The sequence below is a fragment of the Mytilus californianus genome, unplaced genomic scaffold (assembly GCF_021869535.1).
Source record: "Mytilus californianus isolate M0D057914Y unplaced genomic scaffold, xbMytCali1.0.p SCAF_5, whole genome shotgun sequence".
In the NCBI taxonomy this organism is placed as follows: Eukaryota; Metazoa; Mollusca; class Bivalvia; order Mytilida; family Mytilidae; genus Mytilus; species Mytilus californianus.
The window spans coordinates 43,004,104-43,030,740 of NW_026262701.1; the positions used below are offsets into that span (position 1 = coordinate 43,004,104).

Sequence of the window (26,637 nt, forward strand, 5' to 3'; positions counted from 1 at the left end):
TTATTCCAATGACCCTTGGTTATTTGGATTAGATTTTATTTCTATGAAAATCAGTATTGAATGCTACTAAGTGTGTGTGGTTGTGGTGATCACGATAGTTGTACATACCATGCAAAGATGTTCTACATAAGGTACCATGATGTTTTGTTCAAATGTACTCATATAGTTCATGCAACATACTCATCAGCACGTAATGAACAATTTCCACCTAAAAATTTCTAAAACCTGACCGAAAATTAAATAATAACCAGATGTCTTTAAGAACTGACTTAGTCTATATGATCGATTATTTAAATGTTTGTTTCCATCTCTTTTTATCTTGAAAGACGAATAAACAATTCAATCATTCGTTAAAAGCATCTACATCACGCATTATCATGTTTCTTCTACTGATTTATTGTCTTAATGGAATATTTTGATATGATATTTATTATATCAAGGTTTTAAAGGTCAAGGTAAAAGATCACAAAAGAAAACAGGATGCGAATGTTTATATGTAATGCAAACTTTGCAAGCATCTTTATTTAATAAATATTTTCATCCCAGTCCATACGAGCACAAAAAGATAGCAAGACAGTAATCAAACAATTTTTCTTACCAAAAGACCTCAAGAACCACAAGTGTCTATACAGTATGTATAAAAGTTTTAGAACAATGTACAATAAGACCGCTCAAGGGTTTAAACAGTATAATCGAAAGTGAGTGGAGAAATAGAATTGTGTTTTAAACAGTAATGACTGGTTATATGGGGGAGAGTTATATGTTTGAAACAGCAACTTGATCATTCCACTTTACTTTTTAGAAAAAAAACACTGGAAAAGAGTAATTTGCGGTCCCTTTTGATCCCTTATAATTCAAAACCAGTACGAATTGTACAAAGCCTGTTCAAAATTGGGTTCTGAATACCATAATAAAGTGCCATTTTGTAATCACAATGTGCAATCACAGCCCGGATTTGGAAAACAAGATTATGAGTTTTCACAAAATGCATCATAACCGGGTTTGAAATAAAAACCTATTTTTACAATAAATATTTGAAACATATGTTATCGTTATAATTCACGTGACGAGCATCTAAACGTTCCTTATCTCAAACTGTTAACACACATAGTAGGCTTTATAAAAAAGGTTTTGTTTATGTTTGGGAATAAGACAAGATCATGTGTACTGAACATATCTATGTGTTACTGAGTGGGAAGTGTGAACAAGGTTGGAGTGGTTTAATATCACATCAACTATAATGATACAATGTATGTATAGGTCAATTGCCGTCATAGATTAAACTAGAGGTATTCCGAGCAAAGCTCACAAAATGATACATCCGCCCCCACCATATTAAGCGTCGATAAAGTCTATGATTTGCTAAGTTAAACCTAAAAATAATTTGGATAGAAAAAAAAAAGATCTGTGCTAAAAGTTGAAGAATCTGAGAAAATTCATTAAACTCTGATTAGGGGTTAAGAAGAAGCCGATACTAGAAATGGACGGACGGACGAACAAACGAACGAACAAACGAACGAACGAACGATAGAGATCGCCCAGAAGAAACATATTTAGACCGCCTGCAAACAAACAGCGGGGTTTTAACAATCTGAATATGGTTTTGCAATGTTAGAAAAACTCACATTTCGTGAATTATTGTTCATGTTGAGGCTGAGCGATACTTAAACCTTAAACCGAATGAATAATTTGTAAAGTACAACTTAATGCGACTGTCAAACAAGTGAGAGGTTTAGCTAGCTATAAAACCAGGTTCAATCCACCATTTTCTACATAAGAAAATGCCTGTACCAAGTCAGGAATATGACAGTTGTTATCTATTCCTTTGATGTGTTTGAGCTTTTGATTTTGCCATTTGATTAGGGACTTTCCTTTTTGAATTTTCCTCGGAGTTCAGTATTTTTGTGATTTTTATTTTTTAATATCCCGATTGCCATGAAAATCGTTAGCGTACATTAGATCGAAGATAAAATATATAAAGTGTCAAATTAAAAATTTATGAATAATAATGCATATTTTTTTAAAAATACTAGATTATAAATCTATCGTTTTCCAAGTTAGTTACTTATACAAATCTTTTAAACCAACTTACATAAATTGATGTTCAAACTTGCTGCAAGCAATTATAACTTGATTTAGGATATACTTGCAAATATAATTTGGAGATAGCAGATCATTTTGTGCATTGCAAGCGAATGACAGATTATTATCTGTTTAAAGGATCGTAGGTGTAGCAATTAAAAATAAGATTCTAATCTGCCTTTTGGTGAGATCTTCAAACGTTCGTTAATTGTATATTTTGGCACATCACACAAAAAGTTTTAACTGTGGGAACCAGTTTTGATAAACATATTGTAATTAACTTCTTTCGTAAAATTTCAATCGTTTTCGTGTCATGACATATATATATATTACTCTATAAAAGCAATTGCCCTCCCCTTCACCTTCTTGAGCATACAGTTTTGAAGAATCAGAAGTGTCGCCAGAGCTCCATTGTTGCTGGTAATGTTTTAATATAGTATTTACTCAGCAATTCGTCGATTTAATATAAATATTTGTATCGTTAGAATAGTCAACAAATATTGAACAAAAAATCTATTACGCGCTGCATATGACAACCTATTAATTGTTAATAAAAAATAATGATTACCATGAAGTGCTCAAAATGAGAGTCATCAATTTGTAATGTAAATTAATTAAAAACTCATTTTATTCTCGCGTTGGCCAAAGGGCCATGTGAGCTGTTGTCGTCATTTGGATAGGTTCTCCATCCGTCCGTCGTTATACAGTTTACAGTGTCACATGTCGACATTTATGGCAAATAGTTTTCATCGAAAGCCTCTTGAAAACACGAAACTTGCCATAAATTTTGTATTTCAAGTCCGTTACGAATGACTCTCACGAATCCTTGTTCGTGATATGCAAATTTAAAAAAAAACCAATGAAAGCAATATATTTTTAGGAAACAAAACTACCCAAATGTTATTGTCGGAAATCGTCTTCTCTTGTTCAAATTTCTAAATCTAACAAACAGGAACATTAGTCATGTTATGGATACAGAAAGGTGTTGAAACAGTCTCTTTTAATATCCCTAACACAATATTTCATCTTATAATACATGTAGTTACATTTTTGTATTTTACATAAAGGAGTTTTTTAGTGTATTAGTAAATGTTTTTATTTTATTGTTTGTAACCGATGAATTTTTTGTTAAGATTCTAGACTAGTCGCAATAAAATTGGCAGACACTCATTAACTTAATTTCTCTCCTTTCTGACTTCGTCTTTATGAGCAGGTTCAAAATTTATCATTGTTTATAATATGAAAAAAATACAAACTTTCGAAACACTACAACTCTTCTGCCAGACTTGATACAACTTGTTTTACTTTTTGGTTTTCAAAGTTCATCAACTTTCTGATTGGTTTTATAGGTTATTGTGCGGTATGGGTTTTGCTCGTTGTTGAGGGCCATAGTGTGACATATAGTTGTAAAATTTCTACGTCATTTGGTCTCTGGCGGAGAGTTATCTCATTGACAATCAAACCACATCTTCTTATTTTTATATTCACAATGTGTGCATTTTAAAATAATGAAAGTTGATGTTGACACTTTTTTTATTACAAAAATAAGTACTTTACAAGAATGATTTGCAATATTGTAATTTCACAAGAACTTTATAGAGCATGAATAAAAGGCTAGTTAAGGTATTCTTCAATGAGACAGTAAAACAAAAACTCCTTCAAACTAATATATAAAACAAACCCTATTTAAAACATTTATTGTGATATTGTATGTAGTCTTGGTTTTTCCATGGAAGTATTTCTACTAATTTCAATAGCTTTCAAATAAGTATAACATATTTTTGATATGACATATAATGATGGTATTGTTTTTTTGTTTTGTTTTCAATTGTTGTCGGTGTATTTTCATACACGAACGTTGTAAACACCTGTTTCACATTGGTACTGATGGAGTGTTTTTTCTTCTGCGAATAAGGTAAACAATTTTATTGCATTTTTCATATTTGTACAATAGTGGCTATAATACTTCAATTTAAAATCAATTATGTCTGGGCATGCTAAAGATTGTTTACCTGTTTTTGTCAAACAATGTTGGCATAAATAATGATAATGTTACACGTTTTAAGTGGACAATAGGAGTGGTAAGTGGTCTTTTATTACCATTCATTGTCAGCAAGACAAAATTGGTGAGACAAATTTAAGCACGTCATTAACAACCATTACTGATTCATTTCTACAATAAACGATAAATAGATAAGTGAATAATCCGTTTGGTCATCATAATTCCATAGGTAAACGAAAGGTAAATAATCCATTTGATCATTATAACTCTAAAGGTGAACTAAAGCTGAGCTAATAAGTCCATTTTAACACAAGGTGTGGTGTAAACAGCCAAAAGGCGGCGGGCAAAACCACACAGTATTTAAGTATAGTCGAGAATCCTCCCCATAAATCACTCCGAAGTAACAACGTTATGAATACCTTTTAGAGAGAAGACCAACGATTTGAAATCATCACAAACACCGATTTGAAAACATTACTCCCACAAAAGAAAAAAAAGAAGTAGCGACGTTTCTGGCATACATCTGGTACACAAACAACCTAGTTTTATAGTGCTTATTTATCCTTTTGATTTTAATTGTAGATTGAAAGAACATCGTAAAAAAGTTATATGGCTTCGTAGTCAAATTCACCTTTGACCAACTCACTACATGTAGACAGCAACCCAACTTCACAATAAAACGAAAGATAACAGTTTTATTGTGAAGTTGATTTGCTATCTCATTAACGTGTACCTAACATGTACTTTTCCTGTTATTCAGATCAAATAGTACAATTAAATTACGTTTGTTCAATTCATTTTTGTAATTTGTTTTGTTTTTGCACGTAACGTTTTCGTGCATCAAACATTCCAAGATATGTCCCTGAATGAGGCTTGTGCTAAAGCACGCACACATAGAACAACAAAGTTGTATAAAACAGGAAATAGGTAAATTAATAGTGGTTGAAATAAAGCAAGTCTTACAAGTAAACTTACAAATTTTGCCAATGATAAATGTTTGGCTTATTATAGACTAAATACTATACGTTTATATATATCTATCATGTCTATATAGTTATAATAATTACAACCTAAACTAAAGCTAGATTACATCTTAGTAAACTTTCAAGTCTTGTTTGTTTCAATCACAATTTAACCCAGTTTCTATATATATAATGTATATAATGTTAATAGCCAAAGAAAATATCAAACAAGCAAACGTTACAGATATCACCTGGAAAAATATTATGCGTCTCAATATATTTGCTGGGATAAACGAAAAGATGAAATAACAATATCGTTTTCAAAACAAATAACTTCAACATATTCAAGTGTGAAATTACTCCTATTCAGATAACACAATCAAAAACAGGAAAGACAGAAGCCAGCTGACAAATTTATTCGCACTACCCCTGACCTTGTATATATTCAATTAAGTTCTAACGCATATCTATGCCAGAGTGACAATACCAATTGTATCAGTTCTGTGATTCAAATTATTCACAGTCAGACACGAAGAAATAATTCAAAACCATCCAAAAATACTATACAGCCGAAGAGCGAGTGACTTTGTCGTTGTTTTTTTTCTTAATGATTGTGATTTGTGGATTCATTTAATTTCAGGGAACACGTTTTCGTGGATTGAGGAAACATGGGATTTTCGTGGATATTTGATTCTGCGGTTTTCGCAAAGTATGCCTTTAACCTATAGAAAAGGTAGACTTCGTTGTACATTTAAATTCGTTGTTCATCTATATCCACGAAATCCACGAAAATTGGTATCGAACGAATAATAATGAATCCACAGTATATTTATTCATCAGTTATACTATAATCACGAATCGACACAATCAATGCTGAATGGGAATTTGTTTATTTTAAGGAAATACATTTCATTGACAATTGTTTTTTATATATATATCGAATGATTTTTAATTATAGGGGTTGGGGTGGTAAGGAATGGCTAAATATGACTAGTAAGATTTAATGTGCCATAAATTATTCAAAGCCATCATTAGCTAAAACTTTGTCTATGTTATATGCATCTGAATATTTTAGTGAATGAATGTCGTTGACAAAGCTTTTAAGTTTAAGAGTGGTCTTTTGAATCTGGCTTTTTCACTTAAAATTTACTTAGACGTAAAATATATTCCAGGTGATGATGAACACAGTTAATTTATGAATGCCATATTATAATATATATTATGCCTTTTATATCATATTACTGATAAGAATAATTCAAAAGTTGCCCGATATCGTATGTATTTTTATTTCTTCAAATTATTCAAATGTTCGGACCAGAGCTATTTTTTAAAAGAAATCTCTGGAAATAATGGTATTTCTATTATTGAAACTGTTTCAAGTTATTAAATATGAAACAATAAAACAACAAAACATTTGAACGTTAATATGCAATCATAACATTTCTTCTAAGGGCGATCGTACAACTAATGTGCACTGGATTTACCCTGGTACATGCTGAAAGTTCATCAACCGATTTAATATAACTATCAACCGATTAAAAGATCTCAGAAACATTACTACGATGTACATTTGTGACCAAAAGTATCGTTTGCCGTAATTGACTGGCAGATGTTCTATCGAGGCACATGAGTGTATTATTGTTTGCAGGGACAACTGATAAAAACATCTATCTAAAATCAATTATGAACAACATATTGATTTATTGATTTTTGTTTGCAAATCGTTCAGTGTCAAACACATGTATTTCATGCATATTCTGGACGTGAAATAATAACAATGATTCCAATAGGTTCTTCAAAATAGGTCGACTGAGATAAAGAGGGAGATTAAATTTTCAACTGCCACTTACAAATGTAACCCCTTCTAGAGAACGTGATTTCACTCCGCTTTTTAGTTGGGTTCGTGTTACTCAATCTTTAGTTTCCTTTTAAGTTTCCGACTTTTCGTCGTTTTTTTTTTACCACAGTATTATCTATTTGACTTTTGATTTGTGTCTATTTCCTTCTTTTGAAAATTTATATTATGTTGTAAAGAAACAGCATTTCGTCGCCTTAAAACAGGCCATCTACTGACATCTTCTATAGTTATTGCAAAGTTCGTTTATCTGCTAAGAGCGTGGCATAAGGCAACTGGCTGAACATTCAATGTCCCCATTCCGCCCGGACGTAAATGCGTTTTTTTACACCTTGCAAAGTCAACCTAAACTCATCATATATACCAAGATTAAAATCAGTGGCGGATCCGGGGGTTGGAACCACCCTTTTTTTTGACGATCAATGATTTTGAATGGGGACATATGGTTGGACCTCCCCCCCCCCCCCCCCCCTTGGCTGGATCCGCCCCTGAAAATAGTGTACGCTAGACGCACGTTCCGTCTAGAGAACGAAAGCCCTCATCGATATGTATTTTATTGTTGGGTAGAATCCCAGGGGTGACCATATATCTATAACCAAGTCAATCTCTGGGGTTTTGGAACTACAGAAAATCATTTTTTCTAGTAATTAAAATCTAAAAAATTCTCATTTAGCCAATACATGCAAGTAATGAAGTCTAAATTGCACATTATATTATTGAATGTTCTTGCAATTACGGTGATGCAACATTGACTTTATAATATTCATTAAATGATTTTATCAACGGCATGTAATTTATGTAGTAAAGTATTCAAATCATTCCTATTATGTAAAAAATTAAATAATAGAACAATTCGAAAACCAAATTAACAATGCAATATGTTCACTTTCAATCGGAATTGATATAGGCGGTGTTTTAAAATTTTTTTCGAATGTATTTAAAATATACGTAAATTATTTAAACATATCAATAATTTACATTTAATTAAACGCAATATCAATTTATGAGTCATAACTTGCAATTATTAGTTTCTAATTGTTTGATTTAGACAAAGCTGATAACAGAAACATGTTGAGGTATTCATACTGTGTAAACATTGTGTGCTTGTTAAGTAGGCTAATATAATCAATTACTACCTAGCATACCAAATTGTTTACGTGACGTATTGGGAGTGAGACCAAATCCCACACTTCTAACTCCCTAAAAAAACAAAACAAAACAAAACAAAACAAAACAAAACAAAAACAAAACAAAAACAAAACAAAAACAAAACAAAAATAAAACAAAACAAAACAAAACAAAAACAAAACAAAAACAAAACAAAAACAAAACAAAAAATAAAAACAAAAACAAAAACAAACGCATTGTTCCATATATTTTTTTTAACTCTGCTATTTTGTTTTGTCAGCCTTATTGAAAAGAATATTCCACCTATTCAAAAGCAAGTAAAACATTCAAAACAGTAATTGTTTTAGAAAAAAAGCACAATCAACCCTTTAATCCAAACCCTACTTGATTCATTGAGGATCACGTAACAAAATTATAATGCTTAATTATATTATATTACCGGTTCGACAATATCATATATCACTATTAGTGATTTCATTAGTAACTATATCTCCTTATTATAAACCCTTATTGTAAAGGGACACCTAGATCGTAACCACAGGATTTCTTTTTCTTTTTAATGTATTCGTAACTTCATGAGAAAATGTTTAAGTTTTTTCTGTTCAATGCCTGTCCATGATTTTTAAACTGTTATGTCAGTGATCGATTTTCCTATAGGCACCATGTAGTAAATGCGTTGTTACTGGTTTACTTAATGCAGACAATGTATCTAATTTTAACTTGACTATATAAACTAGAAATTGACCTAGAAAATGTAATGAAATTAGGACCACAAATACTGAAAAAAATTTCAAAATATGATAAAAAAAACATTATAATAATAAAGACACCAGTCGATTATTTTAGATTTAGATTTACATTTTGACCTTTAATAGTCTTTGATTATTTGTGTTGCCTGGTTGCTGTCTTATTGTTGTATTCCCCACATCTTCTTTTATTCAAATACTAAATCAAAGTTTGAACATTTATTTTTGTATTGTTATAACACATATACGTATGTGATAAAAAGGTGATTATCCTGTCTATTCCACGGAAGTACTTCCGGTTTGTTTCACCTTGATTTGATTTCTTACGGCCTGTAGTTGAATATTAAATCCGATTATGCTATTCTGATCCCATTTCCAATTCAAATCAAAAATGAAAATTCTATCTTTTACTTCATAAAACAACTGCATTTTATATTAATCTCTAATATGAATAAAAAGATATATATATATATAAACAAGTCTAAATTGAAAACAACGTTCAAACCTAGTATGATTGCGTTGGATAAGAACCTCAATTGTTATACGTGTGCATGTAAAACAAATTTTTGGTAGAGGGGTCTAAATACAGCACAAACAACATTTTCCAAAAGACCAAAAAGTGAAAAAGTATATTTTAACAAAAAGCATTTGACTAACGGATGTTCTAAAACCCTGCTGACTGCCATTGGCGATTGCCAAATAAATTGATCACCAGGTGTAACAAAATGGATCTTAATATTAATTTAATACCAAACAGAAAACAATAAACTTGCGGAAAAGACGGTATACCACAAACATGAGGAGCAAAAATTTGTACACCATATCCGGATTTCGACAATTAATGTCTCGTCAGTGATGTCGGGATCGAAACGGTATTTGGAAGGCCATATAATTTACCTCAATTTAGGATATATATACAAAAAGAACAGCAACCAGACAACACAAAAAGTGTGAACATATGTCAATAACAAACAGGTGTATGTCTCAATCTGACCGCAGTCTTTACAAGTTGTGATAATGTTTAAAGACACTACAAAAAGATCTGTCATCAACACTGAATGGAACCTCACTTTATAAAGAAGAATACAAACGAAAACAGCAGCCGCCGAGATTAAAATGCTTTACTTGGGACTGACTTTGTACACATTATAGAAGTCATGTGCATTAATTTAATTAAAAAAAAGTAATAGTACTGTAAAAGGAAAAAACAAAAATAATTCTCAAATTACTTTTAACATCATTATACGTATAATAGTTAACGTCTTGACATTTGTAGAATGCGTGTTTAGTTATAAAAAATAAACCCTTCATTAACCATTGCATAAATCTTATGAAAACTGTATATCTTAACTTCATTAGAAATTGGAAGTAATGCAATTATATAAAAAGAATATGAACGATTTCCATAGCATGATATTGCTTATTACGTTAAAAACATCCATCGAAACAAATTGAAGTCAAACTGGTAATAAACATTGCGTTCTTCCTGGACACATATAAGAACAGGCGCAATCATATATAAACATGTTATAAGAACAATGCAAGCGGTAAAGACTACATATAAACACTCGCGCTAAGAATAACAAACACTAAGTCTACTTTAAATAAGACAAATCCATTGTTCTGACTCCATAGGCTTATTTTGTAATTCGCCGGTCTTTCAAAGCTATGTATGTTTGTGCTTCGAGAAGTTGATAGAAAGGCATCATTTTATTGATTTACTTTGAATTTTAGAATATCTGTGATATGTTTCGCGAAAAACGTCTTCATTCAAGGAAAAAGCTTCTCATAACACACTACAATTTGCTGCTTAGGTTAAATTATACTCATATACATATACATTATGAATATTAAACAAGGAGATGCGGCATGATTGCCAATGAGACAACTATCCAATAGAGCCCAAATGAAGTTGCTTTCAGTAATTATAGGTCTTCAACAATGAGCAAAACCTTTAACGTATAGTCAGCTATAAAAGGCCCCGGCATGACAAAATGTGAAACAATTCACTTACTGAAGCCTATACTTACTTGACATCTACTTATAATGTTGTTTTTTTTTGTTTAAAATGAAATTGGCATTTTATATTGATCGAACTGAAATATATATACAATAACCGCAGGATGAGAAAAACTAAATTAATGTTCTTGTCCTATATTCGTTAATGGCTTGAATTATGCAGAGTTTTAAATAAACATTTGAAAATGTGAGAGATTTCAATGTTGATAAAATGTATAACAACTCTCAGTGGATAGAAAAGGGAAATTGCTTTCCGCATGTTTGAAATATAATGTTTTAGTAATTATTTACAGATGATATTTGACTAGTTGATACATACACGTATAATATATGTATAATATCAATAAAAAAATGTAAAAGTATTTTACTACAAAAAGGGGCACCATGACTTTTTTTTTTCATTTAGAAACAAACACTGCTGAAACTTGTTATTATAAAAATCACTCGAGACTGAGTTCAACGCGTACGGGTATACAATATGTATTTTAATCGCACTCAAATGGATTTATAGATCTTCTTGCATTTGTAAAATAAACTGTTTTAGAATGCAGCTGTCCAAACTGTTCTTGATTTTCATTTCCATTCTCAATTTTATTGATTTATAATATTTGTCGGTGTCTGTTCTAAAGTAAAACTGTCTAAAGATGTTTTAGGATAGATCTCTCAAAAACTGTTCTAAGGTACAATTGTCTAAAGCTGTTCTAGGATAGATCTGTCAGAAACTGTTCTAAGGTAGAACTGTCTAAAGCTGTTCTAGGAAAAATCTGCTAGAAACTGTTCTAAGGTAGAACTGTCTAAAGCTGTTCTAGGATAGATCTGTCAGAAACTGTTCTAAGGTAGAACTGTCTAAAGCTGTTCTAGGATAGATCTGTCAGAAACTGTTTTAAGGTAGAACTGTCTAAACCTGTTTTAGAAGAGATCTGTCAGAAAGTGTTCTAATGTAGAACTGTCTAATTAGATATAGGAAAATGTGGTATGAGTACCAATGAGACAACTCTCCATCCAAGTTACAATTTATAAAAGTAAACCATTGTAGGTCAAGGTACGGCCTTCAACACGGAGCATTGGCTCACACCGAACAGAAAGCTATAAAGGGCCCCAAAACATTACTAGTGTAAAACCTGTTAGAAACTTTTCTAAGGTAGAACTGTTCAAAATTGCTTTTGGCTAGAGAAACATCTTTACGAAAGGTGACAGGAGAAACTTCCAGAGAAAGTATTAGAACAGTTCTCAGGTCGGTTCCAGTTAGATTTTCAGAGAGTTTGGAAATGATAACATCTTAACTTATACCTGATAATGTTTCAAATACAGTGAGGGATTGGAACCTGGTATGGAAATATGCCTGCAGTCATAGATACACGTATAATCGCTCAAACAAGTTCTGATCAGCCATAACTAATTTCCATTTTAACATTTCTTAAGAGATTACTACCAGGATTCTCCTAGTGTACATGAAACACAGCTTGGGCAGTTTCTGAGACAGCATTTTCGCTCTGTTAACATTACAGAGGTAATATTTAAACACAAGCTCTTTGGAAGTAAGTGCACTATAAAATGAAAACAGAATAAGCAGAAGACGTATGTACTAAAAAAGGAATTTCAACATTTGAAAATCGTAATCATCATGGTTATCGATTTTTTTGTGTTGAATCGTCTATAAACATAAAACTGTTTCTTTTTCTTTTTTTAGCCATGGCGCTGTCAGTTTATTTTCGACTTATGAGTTTGAATGTTCCTTTGATATATTTCGTCTCTCTTTTAAACATTTATGTATATATAACCATGTAGGTATAAATTACATGCAACATCAGTTTGCTAATATTTACACTAAGAAGATACAAGGTAAAAAACAAAACCTGAGGGAATCTAAAATTCCCCAAAAAATGTAAGAGACCGGATGCGCCAACAGTGCAAGCGTCTCACGCTACGCGTTCATCACCGCCATGAGAATACATTCTCAGTAAAAATGTCGCAATCAGGAATCGGACACAGTAGGTATATATACAGATCAGACGACTAATTTGGTATAGATATATAAGACTGCGAAAACCAAAGCTATGAACCAGTCTGCATGAGATTACAAACATCATTAATTTGTAGTTTTGTATTGATTTATATACTATCATAAATTACAATTCGCAATTGTATCAGTCCTCACATTTCTGATATTCTATACCGTTATGTTCACTTGTCAATATTAAAATAAATAACAAAATAATTCCACTAGCAGTAGGATTACGGACATAATTGATTTGTCTATCTGTCAACTTCAGATTTCTTTAAACAGACACATAATAGATTATGCAATTTTCTTCTAAACGTCTCGTAAAATTCCTCATGATCAATAATTTACTTGAATGATATTATAAACTCTTAAGATATATGGATTTGTTGCAGTAAACAGTATCAAATTTAATTTTAAAATATGTAGTTTGATAAAAATGTGTCTGTTTCAAATTGGTATCATTTGTATATATATGTTTTGCATACTAGTCTTCCGTGTATTTTGGTTCTATTAACTATAATGCTATAATGACTTAAATGTCAACGTTAGGTGAATTGTTGAATATTTGGTGATCTTAAACTTCATTATAGATGTTGCTTACAAGCATCCATAGGTAAATATTGGAAAATAAAATGTCATTTGTGCATTTTAAGCTGATTCCTTTTACTGGTAATTGAAATAGTAATGTCTCCGCATAGAGACGATGACAACAATTTATATCAGCAGGATTTTAAAACAAATTTTTCTTTAAACATGTGAACGCTCACATTTATTAATAATTCATAAAACTATCATATGATATATATGTGGTATGATTGTCAATGTGACAATTCTCCACCAGAGTTAAAATGAATTAGAAGTTAACAACTATAGGTTATCGTACGGCCTTCAACAATGAGCAAAACCCATACAGAATAAAAAGTTATAAAAGGCATCAAAACGAGAAAACTATAACGGCCTGATTTAAGTACAAAACAATAAAGGAAAACTAAATAAAATACAAAGCAACAAACGATAAGCACAGAATACGCCTCGAGTGTGGCAGGTTGTGGATTCGAACCCCGACCGGCTTAAACCAAAGACTTAATTTACAATGTGATATTTTCTGCTTTTTTAATGAGTCAAGGTCGTTAAAACCCCCCCTCGTCCTGAGCATGCGGCATTAAGAAAAAAGGGCAAAGCTGGTCGGGTCAGAGTCTGAATTATGTGTCTGGAATAAGGTGACATGTTTGTTTTTTGGACGGTTATTGTCAATGAGACAATTCTCCACCAGAGTCCAAATGACGTAGAAGTTAACAACTATAGGTTATCGTACGGCATTCAACAATGAGCAAAACCCATACCGCATAGAAAGTTATAAAAGGCCTCAAAACGAGAAAACTATGATTTAAGTACAAAACAATAAAGGAAAACTAAATAAAATATACAGCAACAAACGATAACCACAGAATACGCCTCAAGTTTGGCAGGTCGTGGGTTCGAACCCCGACCGACTTAAACCAAAGACTTAATTTACAATTTGATATTTTCTGCTTTTTTAATGACTCAAGGTCTTTAAAAACCCCCCTCGTTCGGAGCACGCGGCATTAAGAAGAGCAAAGCTGGTCGGGTCAGAGTCTGAATTATGTGATTATGTGTCCGGAATAAGGTGACATGTCTGTCTTTGGACGGTTATCTGTAAACTAGCACGTTAAAAATCCGGTTCAGCGTGTCTAGTACAAAGTAAGGCTTTACCATGTGCTGGTCCTGAATATGCATATAATTTGCCGCTGGACGTTAAACAGATATCCTCATCATCAACATACGTACTTTCAAAGTCAGAGATAAATCCAAATGGCTTTTCGAAAAACTTTAGACTCATACTGACCCAGACCATCATTTTAACTTTTAACTTAACTGGAAAATGTTTTATTTTCGTTAAATTGTAATTTATATTGCTCAGTCTATTCGCTGTATTATACTACATCAGTTGTTCTCCAGTGGAGAGTTGTCTCATTGGCGATCATATCACATCTATTTGTAGCCCCCAAGGGTGGCTGGGGAATAGAAATATGCTCACCATTGGTCTTCCTCTAACCGGCGGCAAAACCCTCGCAAAAGTTGGGCGTCCGTTTGTCTATGCGGGATGTACAAGTTCGCAGCCACATCCGGTCAGAATGGGGACGTTAAATCCGATGCCTCGTGTAAAAAGAGTGCAACGCTCTTTGCACTATAAGAACCCTTGTAACAACTGCCAATAGCTCAACAGCACAACGACACAAAAGACATTTAAGCTTGGCTATTCTTTTGGTTTTCTTGTTGTTGGCTTGATCAGCTCTTTAACGGTTGTATTACTTTGAGATTTTCATTTAGTTTGGCCTTACTGCTAATGAAACATTAATTGTCGGAAAGCGCATTAGGCGCAGTTAAATTAGTACCGTTAATATTAGAAATAGCACCATACGGTTATCAACAACAAAGGAGCGCATGGCCTTTTATAGCTTACTTTATAAACGGTATAATTTTTGCTCATTCATTGTTATTGGACGGACGCTGACCTATCAATGCTGCTTTCATCCATGGCCGTCATTTGGTCTCTGATGAATAGTTGTCTGAGTGGTTATCAGACCATATTTCTTTACTCTTTATATGTATGCCATACAGAACTAGTTATATCCCCCGTAAAAGTCATCGTATTCATTTAACTTAATGTAAAAATTAAGATAGAATGTTAGAAAGCTTTATGGCAAACATTTTTTTCTGTTTAATGGCATAATATTGATTTGAAATTACATTTTCAATATCAAAGAAAACAGGACGTGAAATATTAAACTTCATTGCAGTGTGTGTCCTGGTTTATTTTTTTTATCGTGCAATCTATTTCAAATCAATTAGTTGTAAAAGCATCCGTGCTTTATTTTCCCTATAGAAACAAACAATATTTTTGCTATACAAAGTTAGAGCCTTATATTTATTTAAGTGAATGCTTATATTTGTCAACAATTACTTTTTTGTACATGTGAAATTATGCTTTTTTTAGATGTTGACTTATTCCAACTTTAGTATAAGAGTATCAGACGGGTTTATTTAAAAAAAAAAAATTTGACCTTGAAAAAGCCAAAAGTTTGAAAATAATAATAATAATAAAAAACATACTTAGTAGACAGATATTATGGGATAAAATACCTAGAGCCAAGACAATTCCGTAAAAGAGAGGCGGAAGATGTAAGGATATTCAACTCGTAAGTCAAAAACGAACTGACAATGCCTTGGCTAAAAACGAAAAAGCCACCAAACGACAAACAACAATTATAGTAAGCTATGATATAATTGACTCTCCTGCATATGACAACGTCTGAAAAACATACGTTTGATTAAAAACATAAGGCAATAATTCAAGTATATGTTATTTCGTCCTCTTGCTTGACCAACCAAAGGCACACGGTTTATGCGCTCAGAAATAAAACCACAAGACATCTTAAATTCAACATTTGATTTCTAACAATAGAAAAGTGACAGAATCGTCTTCTGTCTAGAAAAAAAGCGATTCAGATATTATATCTAAAGGCAACTAGATTTACTTAATATGCTCCTGACATGAGATACGAACAAGAGCCTTCAGCCCGGTTTAAACTTGTGCATAGCACTCACTCTGTTACTTTTTGAAAATAATAAAATGCATATGCAATGTCTACCAAAAAAAATGCATTGACCGCTACCATATCCTATAGGACAATAGGGAGATTTGAAAAATAAAACCCTATACAAAATGCATACGGTTAATGATAGCAAGCTCAAATTATCAGACTAAAATCAATAAGTTTATTAAGTCAAACATACGTTCTAGAAAAACTAGTTTACTTTATAAATAATAATACAAAAAGCTGTGTGGTATAATAAAGAAACCCAATAACATATGGTTATACGTTGGATAACCATGACTATACTAAAATATTATATAATAACATTCATTTACATTGTATCTTTTTAAAAGAAGTAAACAACAGAAATAATTTGCTCAGTAAATCGTATTTTACTGGTTTATCATATTGGTTTCTTAATGCATAATTTATTACGTTAAATTCGTTTAGAATGTTTTTTCATCCACAATAACTCATTGCAAGGGAATTCTCTACAAAAACATACACGAACATATTGTAATCCGTGATCATGCGTATTATTATTATTTGTCTTGATGCATTACATTGATTTTGATTCCGGATAAATGACTACTCTTGTCCCATATGGCTTGTCAGTTATAATGTAACCGTCTGTTTTCAATAATTGTTTCTTTTGTATTATAATATTGAGAAATTGCTGTTTAGTCTGCCACTTAATGCCAATGTACTATTGGGACGATAAACATATCAAGGTGATTTATATTTTTCGAAAACAAATGGAAGAAATCAGGCTTGAATACTTAAATTGAATAAATTATGTAAACAAATATCGAATGCTGTAATTTTAACTGTTTGAAAAAAATAAATTGTGTTTTTGCAATTGGTTATTGGTAATTATAACACTGTGGCATATAGCATTTTCCCACTTTTGAGAACGTGTATATACTTTTTGGTCATATAGCTCTTTAACTATTTCGGTTCTTATACATCCTTGGCTTTCAAGTATTCAGCTTTTAGCGTTCATAATGAAGGTAAATCCCAAAAAGAGCTTCGGACACATGACATGTATAGTGTTGTTTTCATTTTTCCAAGAAAGTAGTGTACTTTAAAAAAAATACTTTAGTATGGGAGAACATGATTTATTTATTAGTTTGGCTTTGATCTAGCTTTCAATACATGCGAGTACTCTCAAATCGACACTTTGTGTCTGTTGTCTTGCTGCTTGTTGTTGTTCTGTATTCTATCATCTGAAGAGTCTCGTCATTTACAACTGGTTTTTACAGTTTGTACTGTTACACTACTGTCCCAGGTTAGAGGGAGGGTTGAGCACTCACAACATGTCCAACTCCGCCACATTCTATATATGCCTGTCCAAAATCAGGAGCCTTTTTCACTGGACGCCGTTGGTTGCTGTCTGTCATATTTATTTTTCGTTTATTGTTTTGTCATACATTAGGCTTTTTTCGTTTAAATTGTTTCACATATTGTCGTCATGTCGGGAAATTTTACAGATGATTTCAAGGAATGAGTTTTGCAAATTGTCGAAAGCATTGCGTTGACCTAAAGTTACTTAAGTTCGGTACATTTGGACTTATGTGAATAGTTGTCGCATTGGCAATCAGACCACATAGATATAAGAAGATGTGGTATGTTTGCCAATGAGACAAATCTCCATCCAAGTCAAAATTTATAAAAGTAAACCATTATAGGTCAAAGTACGGTCTTCAACACGGAGCCTTGGCTCACACCGAACAGCAAGCTATAAAGGGCCCCAAAAATTACTAGTGTAAAACCATTCAAACGGGAAAACCAACGGTCTAATCTATATAAAAAACGAGAAACGAGAAATACTGATGAACCACATCAACAAACGACAACTACTGAACATCAGATTCCTGACTTAAGACAGGTGCAAACAATTAATGCAGCGGGTTTAAACGTTTTAATGGTACCAAACCTTCACCCTTTTTCTGAAACAATAGTGTAACATCACAACATAGAAAGACACACTATAAAATATTGACTGAAATGGCTTAACTCAATCAAAGGACATATTTACACCAGTGAACATACACTGAACAAATAAATTTGACCTTTGATACAATGTAAATACAAAATAAATAGACTAAGGGAAGAATAATAAAAAAAAACATGTTATACCGCTATGACATGTTAACCAATTTTAGAAAAAAACAATATGCTCGAACAAAAATATCAGCCATTTGCAATTACTTTAAACACAGGTAAATGAAAATAATTTTGTTGTTAGGTACATGTATACGTGTACAGTTCAAATAGAGAAAGGAAATAATTTTACAAAATAAATAATTTTGATGTTCATAGTACGAAGTGAAAATTTATAGTAATACCAAACACTTATCAAAGCTGGTATATAGACCAGATATAACCCTGAATAACATTAAATAACAAAAAAGGATTACGATTAGTATCAACAGATCAAATAAACAAGAAAGTACGATTTGAGAGTACTCGCAGTTACTGACAGCTAGTTAAAAGCCAAAAACAATTAATAATAAAAAATCATGCATCAGAGACTAAAATCAACTAAAACACATCCCAGGGATTTAGTTTTTTAACGTCATGGACAGTCAAAGAAGACATGCATGACTTGTGCAATGCCAAAAAAAAATGTATCGACAGGCAGTAGGATAGTTAGGAGTTTAACCTCTTTATAGATCAAAATGAACGTGGGTGTGTCTTTATACATCCCGTTTGAAAAGAATACAAATTTAGTTATGTTTTAATTTGCTGATGACAAAATCGATATTAGTGCCAATGTAAACTGTATTCAAAGATCTTATTACAACATTGGTAAGATAACCTTTACTAATAAGTTTGTTTAAAGGTTCGACGAGTTTACACGGATCACATAGTGATTTCCGCGCTTTAAGTACCATATTACCGTAAAATTTAGGATGTGAAATACCGTTTTTAATAAGTTTTCTACAGGTACAGCCAAATTTACTAATCAAATCTTTGTATCTATGAAAGAATTTAGTAAAAGTTTTACGTAATTTATGGTAGCGAAATCCCGGACTTAATAATTTACCAGTGATGCATTGATTACGTTCGTTAAAATCTATGACATCACTACACACACGGGCATAACGAACGAGTTGGGATATATAAACACCGTATGATGGAGCCAAAGGAACATCGCCGTCTAAAAAAGGAAAATTAACAATAGGGAATGAAAAGTCGTCTCTTTTGTAGAAAATTTTCGTATGGAGTTTCCTTTAGAAATTGAAATGTCCAAATCTAGAAAAGGACAACTACTGCTGTTTATGTTAGATTTAGTTAAAGTAAGTTCTATTGGGTAAATTTCGGTAGTACATTTAGAGAACCCTGGATTATTTAACGAAAAAATATCATTTAGATAACGGAAGGTATTGTTGAATGTATCAACCAAATGTAACAATGACGTGTCTTTGCTGAGTTTGGTCATAAACTGAGATTCATAGCAATACAGGAATAAATCTGCTATTAAAGGGGCGCAGTTAGTGCCCATAGGAATACCTACTACTTGTCGATATACTTTATCGCCGAAACGTACATATATGTTATCCAGGAGAAAATTTAAAGCTTCAATCATATCTTCACATTTCCAGTAAGTGTATCTAGCATACTTTCCTTTTTCGTTACAGAAAAAGGCTTTAAACGTGTTACAGCAAATAAATTTGTAATGAGATTTTTCAAAAGACCATTTAATTAAATATGAAAAAATTTTCTTGATAAGATTGTGTGGAAGTATAGTATAGAGAGTAGAAAAACACATCTCTTTATTTCATATTACATATTTTTTTAAGTGAAAAGAAAAAAAAGCAATCGTATCTATTTAAATTGACCATTTTTTTCCAGACAGCGAACAAGAAAAAATGGTTTCTGTCCTACTAGACGCAGAAGAATCCACTATGGAGTTTGTTGATCTTGAATCAGACTCGGTAAGTTAAATTAAATGAATTAGTGTTTTATCAAATCACGACCAATGGAATCTAACAAACACAATCCAAGAATACAAAAATATGTTCTTCAGACACATATTGAATTAAATAACAATATACCATCTACTGCCAAATGACCATGATCATTTCTTAATTAAGGAGACTAACGTAGAGATGACTGATAGACATTTTTCCTATTGACATGATTACGCTTATGTATTTTCTTTGCTAAGAAGACTAAATTAATTTAGTTCGTAAATCTGCTGGTAATTTTATAGTAGTTACACACGTAATTAGCATAAAGAAAACAAAATATATATATGAATTTACAATATAGTCACGACATAAAACAAAATAATCATAAGTGCATTGGAATACTCATCTTTATAACGAACGCAAGAATGATTTTGTTGATAAAAAAACCCCACAAAAAGCAAAGAAACAGCGCTTTTATTGCTGTTCTTCATCTCAAAGTCACAGTGAGACCTTCAACACAATGCAAAAAAAAACCCTCTCATTTAGACGGCCCCTAGCAAGGGCTTGATTGGAATTCTTTGCAAAAATGATTTGGATAGACTTTGTAAGATGTTAAACCACCTAATCGGGCCCGGTCAAAAAAGAACATACTGGAAAGTAGAACATATTTAAAATAAAATAGTTCCTACGCATAAGTGTATATCTTAAACTATGTAGCATATATTTTAGTAATTAAGGAACAGATGAAAGAAGAAGGACTGCTGATCCTTGTAGAACACATAATTTACTGATAATTTTGAATAATACAAAAATGTATGAATGAATTCTAAAATTGAGGGCATATATAGCCTGTTTCTAAGATATGAAGTGCCTGGTTTGGTGTATTTCAAATTCCAGTAACCAGTGCAGTACGTTCTGATGTATAAATACAGGTATATTGATCCCGCTTCCATAAAATGCAATATCTCAAACGACTTTTTCACCTCTTTCTTTCACGAAGTTCCTTCCTGCTTAACCCTGTGAGACATTTACTTAATGTTTTATAAGCTCTTCTAATGAATGACGTGGAAAGTGGAAAGTGATCATGGTGTATAAATATAAAAGCCTTGACAAGCGGATAAAAAATCGGTGAATGACAGATTGATGACCTACATAATCCATAGGTTGCTAACTATGATGTATCATATTCTATCGGGCAAGATATATTGTCATATTTCTTTCTTAGTACACGCATTTTCAGAAGAAAATTGTGGGGTTTATAACTAGTTAAACCTCCCACTTGTATGACCGTTGGTAATAGCTCCGTTATATTGACAAACTTTTGTGAGCAACCCAAAACAGACATAATTGGTTTAGGTGACAATAATTGGGATGATGCAGCCAAAACTGTGAAAACATACATAACAGAAATACAACACAACTGACTTTTACATTTAATATTAACCATTAAATTATTTAATTCTTTTATCTTCAGTAGAAAATTATTATATTGACATCGTATTGCAAATATCTTTTTTTGACACGGTGGTTCTATTAAATTGATTGTCGTACACATGAATATGCAATTAGTTTTAATTGTCAATAAATAGTATTTGCTTTTTCAAAATCATACATGTGTAAGCTAAAACCAAATTGACACGAAGGGTTCATTACCAACTATAACTTTGTTTTGACGCATGAAATTTATAACGTGCTAATTTCATTATTTTACAGTACTGGGTCAATACCTCTGCTAGTGGACTATCAATCCCCGATGGTATCATCAGTCCAATAGTCAGTACTTCGGTACTGACATGATTTATAACAAACATTTCTAAAATTGTCCGTTTATAAATTTTGAAATTATAAAGAAACTAAGGTTTCAACTCCTTCAGGCAAAGGTAGCCTTAGATGGATTTGACTATTTGATTTAGGCCCTTTTGGTTTATAGCTCTTGAACTGTTTCGATTCTTATACATCCTTAGCTTTCAAATATTCAGCTTTGAGCGTTCCTAGTTGAGGTCTATCCAGAAAAGCGCCTCGGACGCATGACATTTATAACGTGTTGTTTTCATTATTTTGCAATGTCATCTTGGGACAATTATAACCCTTAACAGATGGCAGGTATACTTATCACGATTACTTATACTGGAAAGAAAAGATTTACTTAATGAATTACAACCGGATGGTTTTAATCACCAGTTCTTTTTGACGCAATCATATCGGTTTTAAAGTGCCGTTAAAAAAGATACCTTTAAACGAGGTATACTCAATGCAATGTAATTAACATTGTAAGCTTCAACTAAAAAATCTCAATTATAATGTAACATTAACGTTATGGGTTGAGATTTTAAGATGTTTGCATTTACAATTTGATAAAACATGTTCATTGATGTTGTTGAAACGCAGAGGAAATAAAAGTAAAATATGTGATTGTGTTTTTGAAAACCATCATTAAATTACAAACAACAGCATATATTAAAATATGAAGTATTCATGAAACTGCAATTCAATCTAGACACGACAAATGACAAGAACAGTTTGTATCGCAATTTTATGGGATACAAATATCGCGCTGAAAAGAATTATCCTTTAGCGCTACAACGTCCGATTGTTTGCGCTAAAATATCCTCCGCCGGATATATAAGCAACTAGTCAAGATAGATTCATGAAAAATATCAACCAAATCAATTAATATGCACCAAAGATCAACACTTTTGAATCTTAGTCACGAAGTAAATTTAAACGGTCCTTAATCTTATGTTAACATTAAATGCGAATATGAAGAGAAGACCGCGCATGTAGTAAAAAGAGAAGACGACCTAAAATTCTTTTTTACTTAAAAAAAATATTGTAAAATGATAATCGTTTATTCTTGGAATGATATTTTCAAATATAACCAAACACAACATTTAAATCGTAATATTAATACAAATACAACATTTTAAATCGGAACATCTGCGCAGTGGTGTACTCGAAAAATTTAATTGTTGAAGAAAACAAAAATGATAAAAATTTTAACCTAGGAATGAGTGGAACATTCTGAAAATAGGTGTATGGAAAGATGTTTATTTCTTGTGTGTATTTGATTTTTTCCTACATTTTGTTTTATCAATACACTGCAAAGCTTAGCATGTTTTCTTTTATTTTCAGTAAAACAAGCTCCTAATGAAATTATCTCAATAAAAAATGAAAACAAGACAATATGCAATGTGCATGTATTTTAAAAACAACATAGTTTAAGAAAAGATATTTTGAAATGTACGATAGTGGTTTTCGAAAGATTTTTTAATAAGTTTGGTAACCGATGTAAACAAACTATTGACTTTGTAAGCTTTATAATAAGGAGCGTTATGCTCTTCTTTTGTTCCCCGCACCACCAGTTCACACACTGACAGGAAAAAATGCATTCATCAGCATTAACTGATGCATAAGAAATAGACACAGAACCAGAGATAGCCAAATTTTATAAACTCTCGATAATTTTAACATTATTTTTTAATATATTGCATGCTTTCATTTTGCTTTATACGTGTTGATGATATAAAATGGAAAAAAAAACCTAATAGATACCAATTTATGTGTGTATTAATCTTTGTCGAAAACAGAGAGATCATTCATATTATCAAAAATTAAAAATCATTTAGAAGTTAGTCAGGGTATATTATAACAGTAATACTTTCATGGAAATGTGATATTTGGTTTGAACTTCATGATGGTAATACGAAACAACATGTTAGTATCGTGTGTAAACTATTGTTTTACATATGCATAAAACTACGGATAATGATACACTTAGCAATATCACGAATTTGTCCAATTATATTGGAAGAGTGTTCAGTTTTGTTTATACGAGGTACACGGGTGCTAAAATACAGTAAATATTGAGACTTCCGTATTTAGAAACATATCAAAGTTTATTTAATGAACATTTGTCTAAGGTTGCGACGCCTTAATCATGTAAATTAGGCAATGATGCCCAATTGTTTTTACATCTCTTCTGCCTATCTAGTTAATATGTCGTAAAATAAAAGAAAAATATGCCAAGCTCTAAATCGCTCTTGGACTACGAATTTGTAAATTTAACGAAACATAAAGATACAACAGCAAAAAATCCCCAAAGACTAGGTTTTGACCTGGAAATTGAACTTTAACATGTTGCGGCGTTAAAGGTTTTTCTTAAAATCTCATTTAATGGCCCAACAATATGTAAATAGGTACTAGTACTTAAAAGATCATTAAATAAATAGAAGTACAAACAAGCACTTAACTCTATAATAACGGTTTAAAAAAAGATAAATTAATCATGAGTAAATTAAGCTTTACAATAAAATACTATATCATTTCAAAGAATGTTTCCATTTACTTTATGTTTACCTAGTTGGACTTTTAGAAAAGGAATAGAGGTGAAGTTAGATTTAGTTTGTTTTTTTTAAAGAAAAGTACTTTAACGAAATAAAGATAGAAAATACATTACAAGCACCGCTCCACTTGCCTTAGAAAACCTACGCTAATGCCAGATTGAAAAAAAAAGATATAATTAAAATTAAGTTAGTTGAAAAATTATTATGCACAGCATTAATTAAGCGCTCATTTGAGTGCTTGCACATTATGTCAAACAAAATAACCATCAAAAACGAATTAACAGACTAGGAATTATTCATTAAAATCTCATAACATGACGTGAAAAATCCTCAATTTCTTTTGAAAGAAAAGATGTAGAATTTCAACCCACAACTAAGCAATTTATTACAAAATGTATAATTTACGAATGTGATTGTTCAGGGTAAGGGTAAGGTTAATTGCGCATTAGCTTATGTTAAGTTTGATCTTCAAAACAAAGAAAATTTACTTGGTTCTTCTGTGTTACTTTCATCTTTCAGTATAGAGAAAATGAATAAATGTTCTAATGATAAAATACGTATAAATCTTTCTTGCTGTTTACATGAAGCAATAAAAAAGTTTTAGGATCATACACTTACTTCTTACGATAAGCTTGTCAATGAAGCAAAGTAAGTGCATTCGGATCTTTCCATAACTTACGATAAATCATAAGCTAAAAATATATATTATTTAAAGTCAACATTTGATCTAATCAAAATATTGTTATATTTCAGACTGATCATGAAGAAGGAGGATTCGATTGTTACGTAGTTGTTTATTCGATTGATGATAGGAAGACGTTTGATAGAGCTGTGGATATTTTGTATCATCTTCGAAAGGAGAAACATATGAAATCAGCAATGATTTTAGTTGGCAATAAAAGTGACCTTGTAAGAACGAGACATATACAGGCAGAAGGTAATTATGCTTGTTTAACACCTACATGTATTCTGTGTACATTGTACAAAATGCATCTTAAAAACTTTCAAAATGATAGTCAAAACTGTAATATTCGGGAAGTTACTAAGCAGTTGAGTTTAGTTTTAAAATTTCGAAATCGGGGAACTTGAATGTTTTAATGTGCAATTAAAAAAAAAAAACAGCTATTAATCGAAAGCCTTTGGTTATAACTAAATTCTTCGAGTGTAAAATTTTAATCGCAAAACTATGCCATATAAGACCTGTATTCATGTATGAGCAGAATTACCGATTAAACTAATTAATTTTGGGAACAGAAATTAAGTGTGTAGTCATCGCCTTAAATCACCGTTTCTGTAAGGATTTTAATGGCATTGTTTTTGAACACTCTCTGTCAGCAAGTTGTGCTAATTACATTACAGTCTCCATTTACCCGATAACTTTCAAAAGTATGTCATAAAAAGCATTGGGTAGTTGACTTCGTGTCATAATAGACGTCTGAAAGCACCTTTAATTTGTATTAGAATATTGTATGAATGCATGAACGTAGTTGGAAATTTTTAAGTTCATAACGTAACTATGCTCTGACAGACAATTCACGCCGAGATCAAACATAAACAAACAGCGACTGAAGATACTCACATCAGTGCATTGTTAATCAGTTGCACCGAACAAATTGAATTACAAGCTATTAAACCTTTAAAGAGAATAGACTTTAAAACTGTTTAAGTTACAAAGGGTTATAAACAATTCTGATTAACACCTCCGACTTCGTCTGGAGACATTTTATTGGCATGAAAGCACGTTATGGTTTCAGTGAATCTATCCCATAAAACTACAATATAACACTGTTATCCCAGGTAATGTCGCCTGATATTGCTGTGTTATCTCATATCATTTCCGTAACCAGACAAAACGCATTTACTTAAAGCTGATTCTGGACGTCATTTACGCGTTTTATAGAAAACTGATTTTTGTATCCTTGAACTAACAAGATAATTTTATATGCTTTAAGTTGTAA

General features: G+C 31.8%; 1 protein-coding gene across 1 annotated transcript in view; it reads left to right on the forward strand.

The window, feature by feature from the left end:
- The window catches only part of LOC127702228 (GTP-binding protein RAD-like), a 35,375-nt gene that overhangs the window by 3,312 nt on the left and 5,426 nt on the right, over positions 1-26,637 (forward strand). Inside the window, exons 2-3 of the mRNA XM_052206337.1 lie at positions 20,278-20,360; positions 25,433-25,616. Of these exons, the coding sequence (XP_052062297.1) occupies positions 20,278-20,360; positions 25,433-25,616 (267 nt within the window). The remainder of the gene's footprint in view (positions 1-20,277; positions 20,361-25,432; positions 25,617-26,637) is intronic.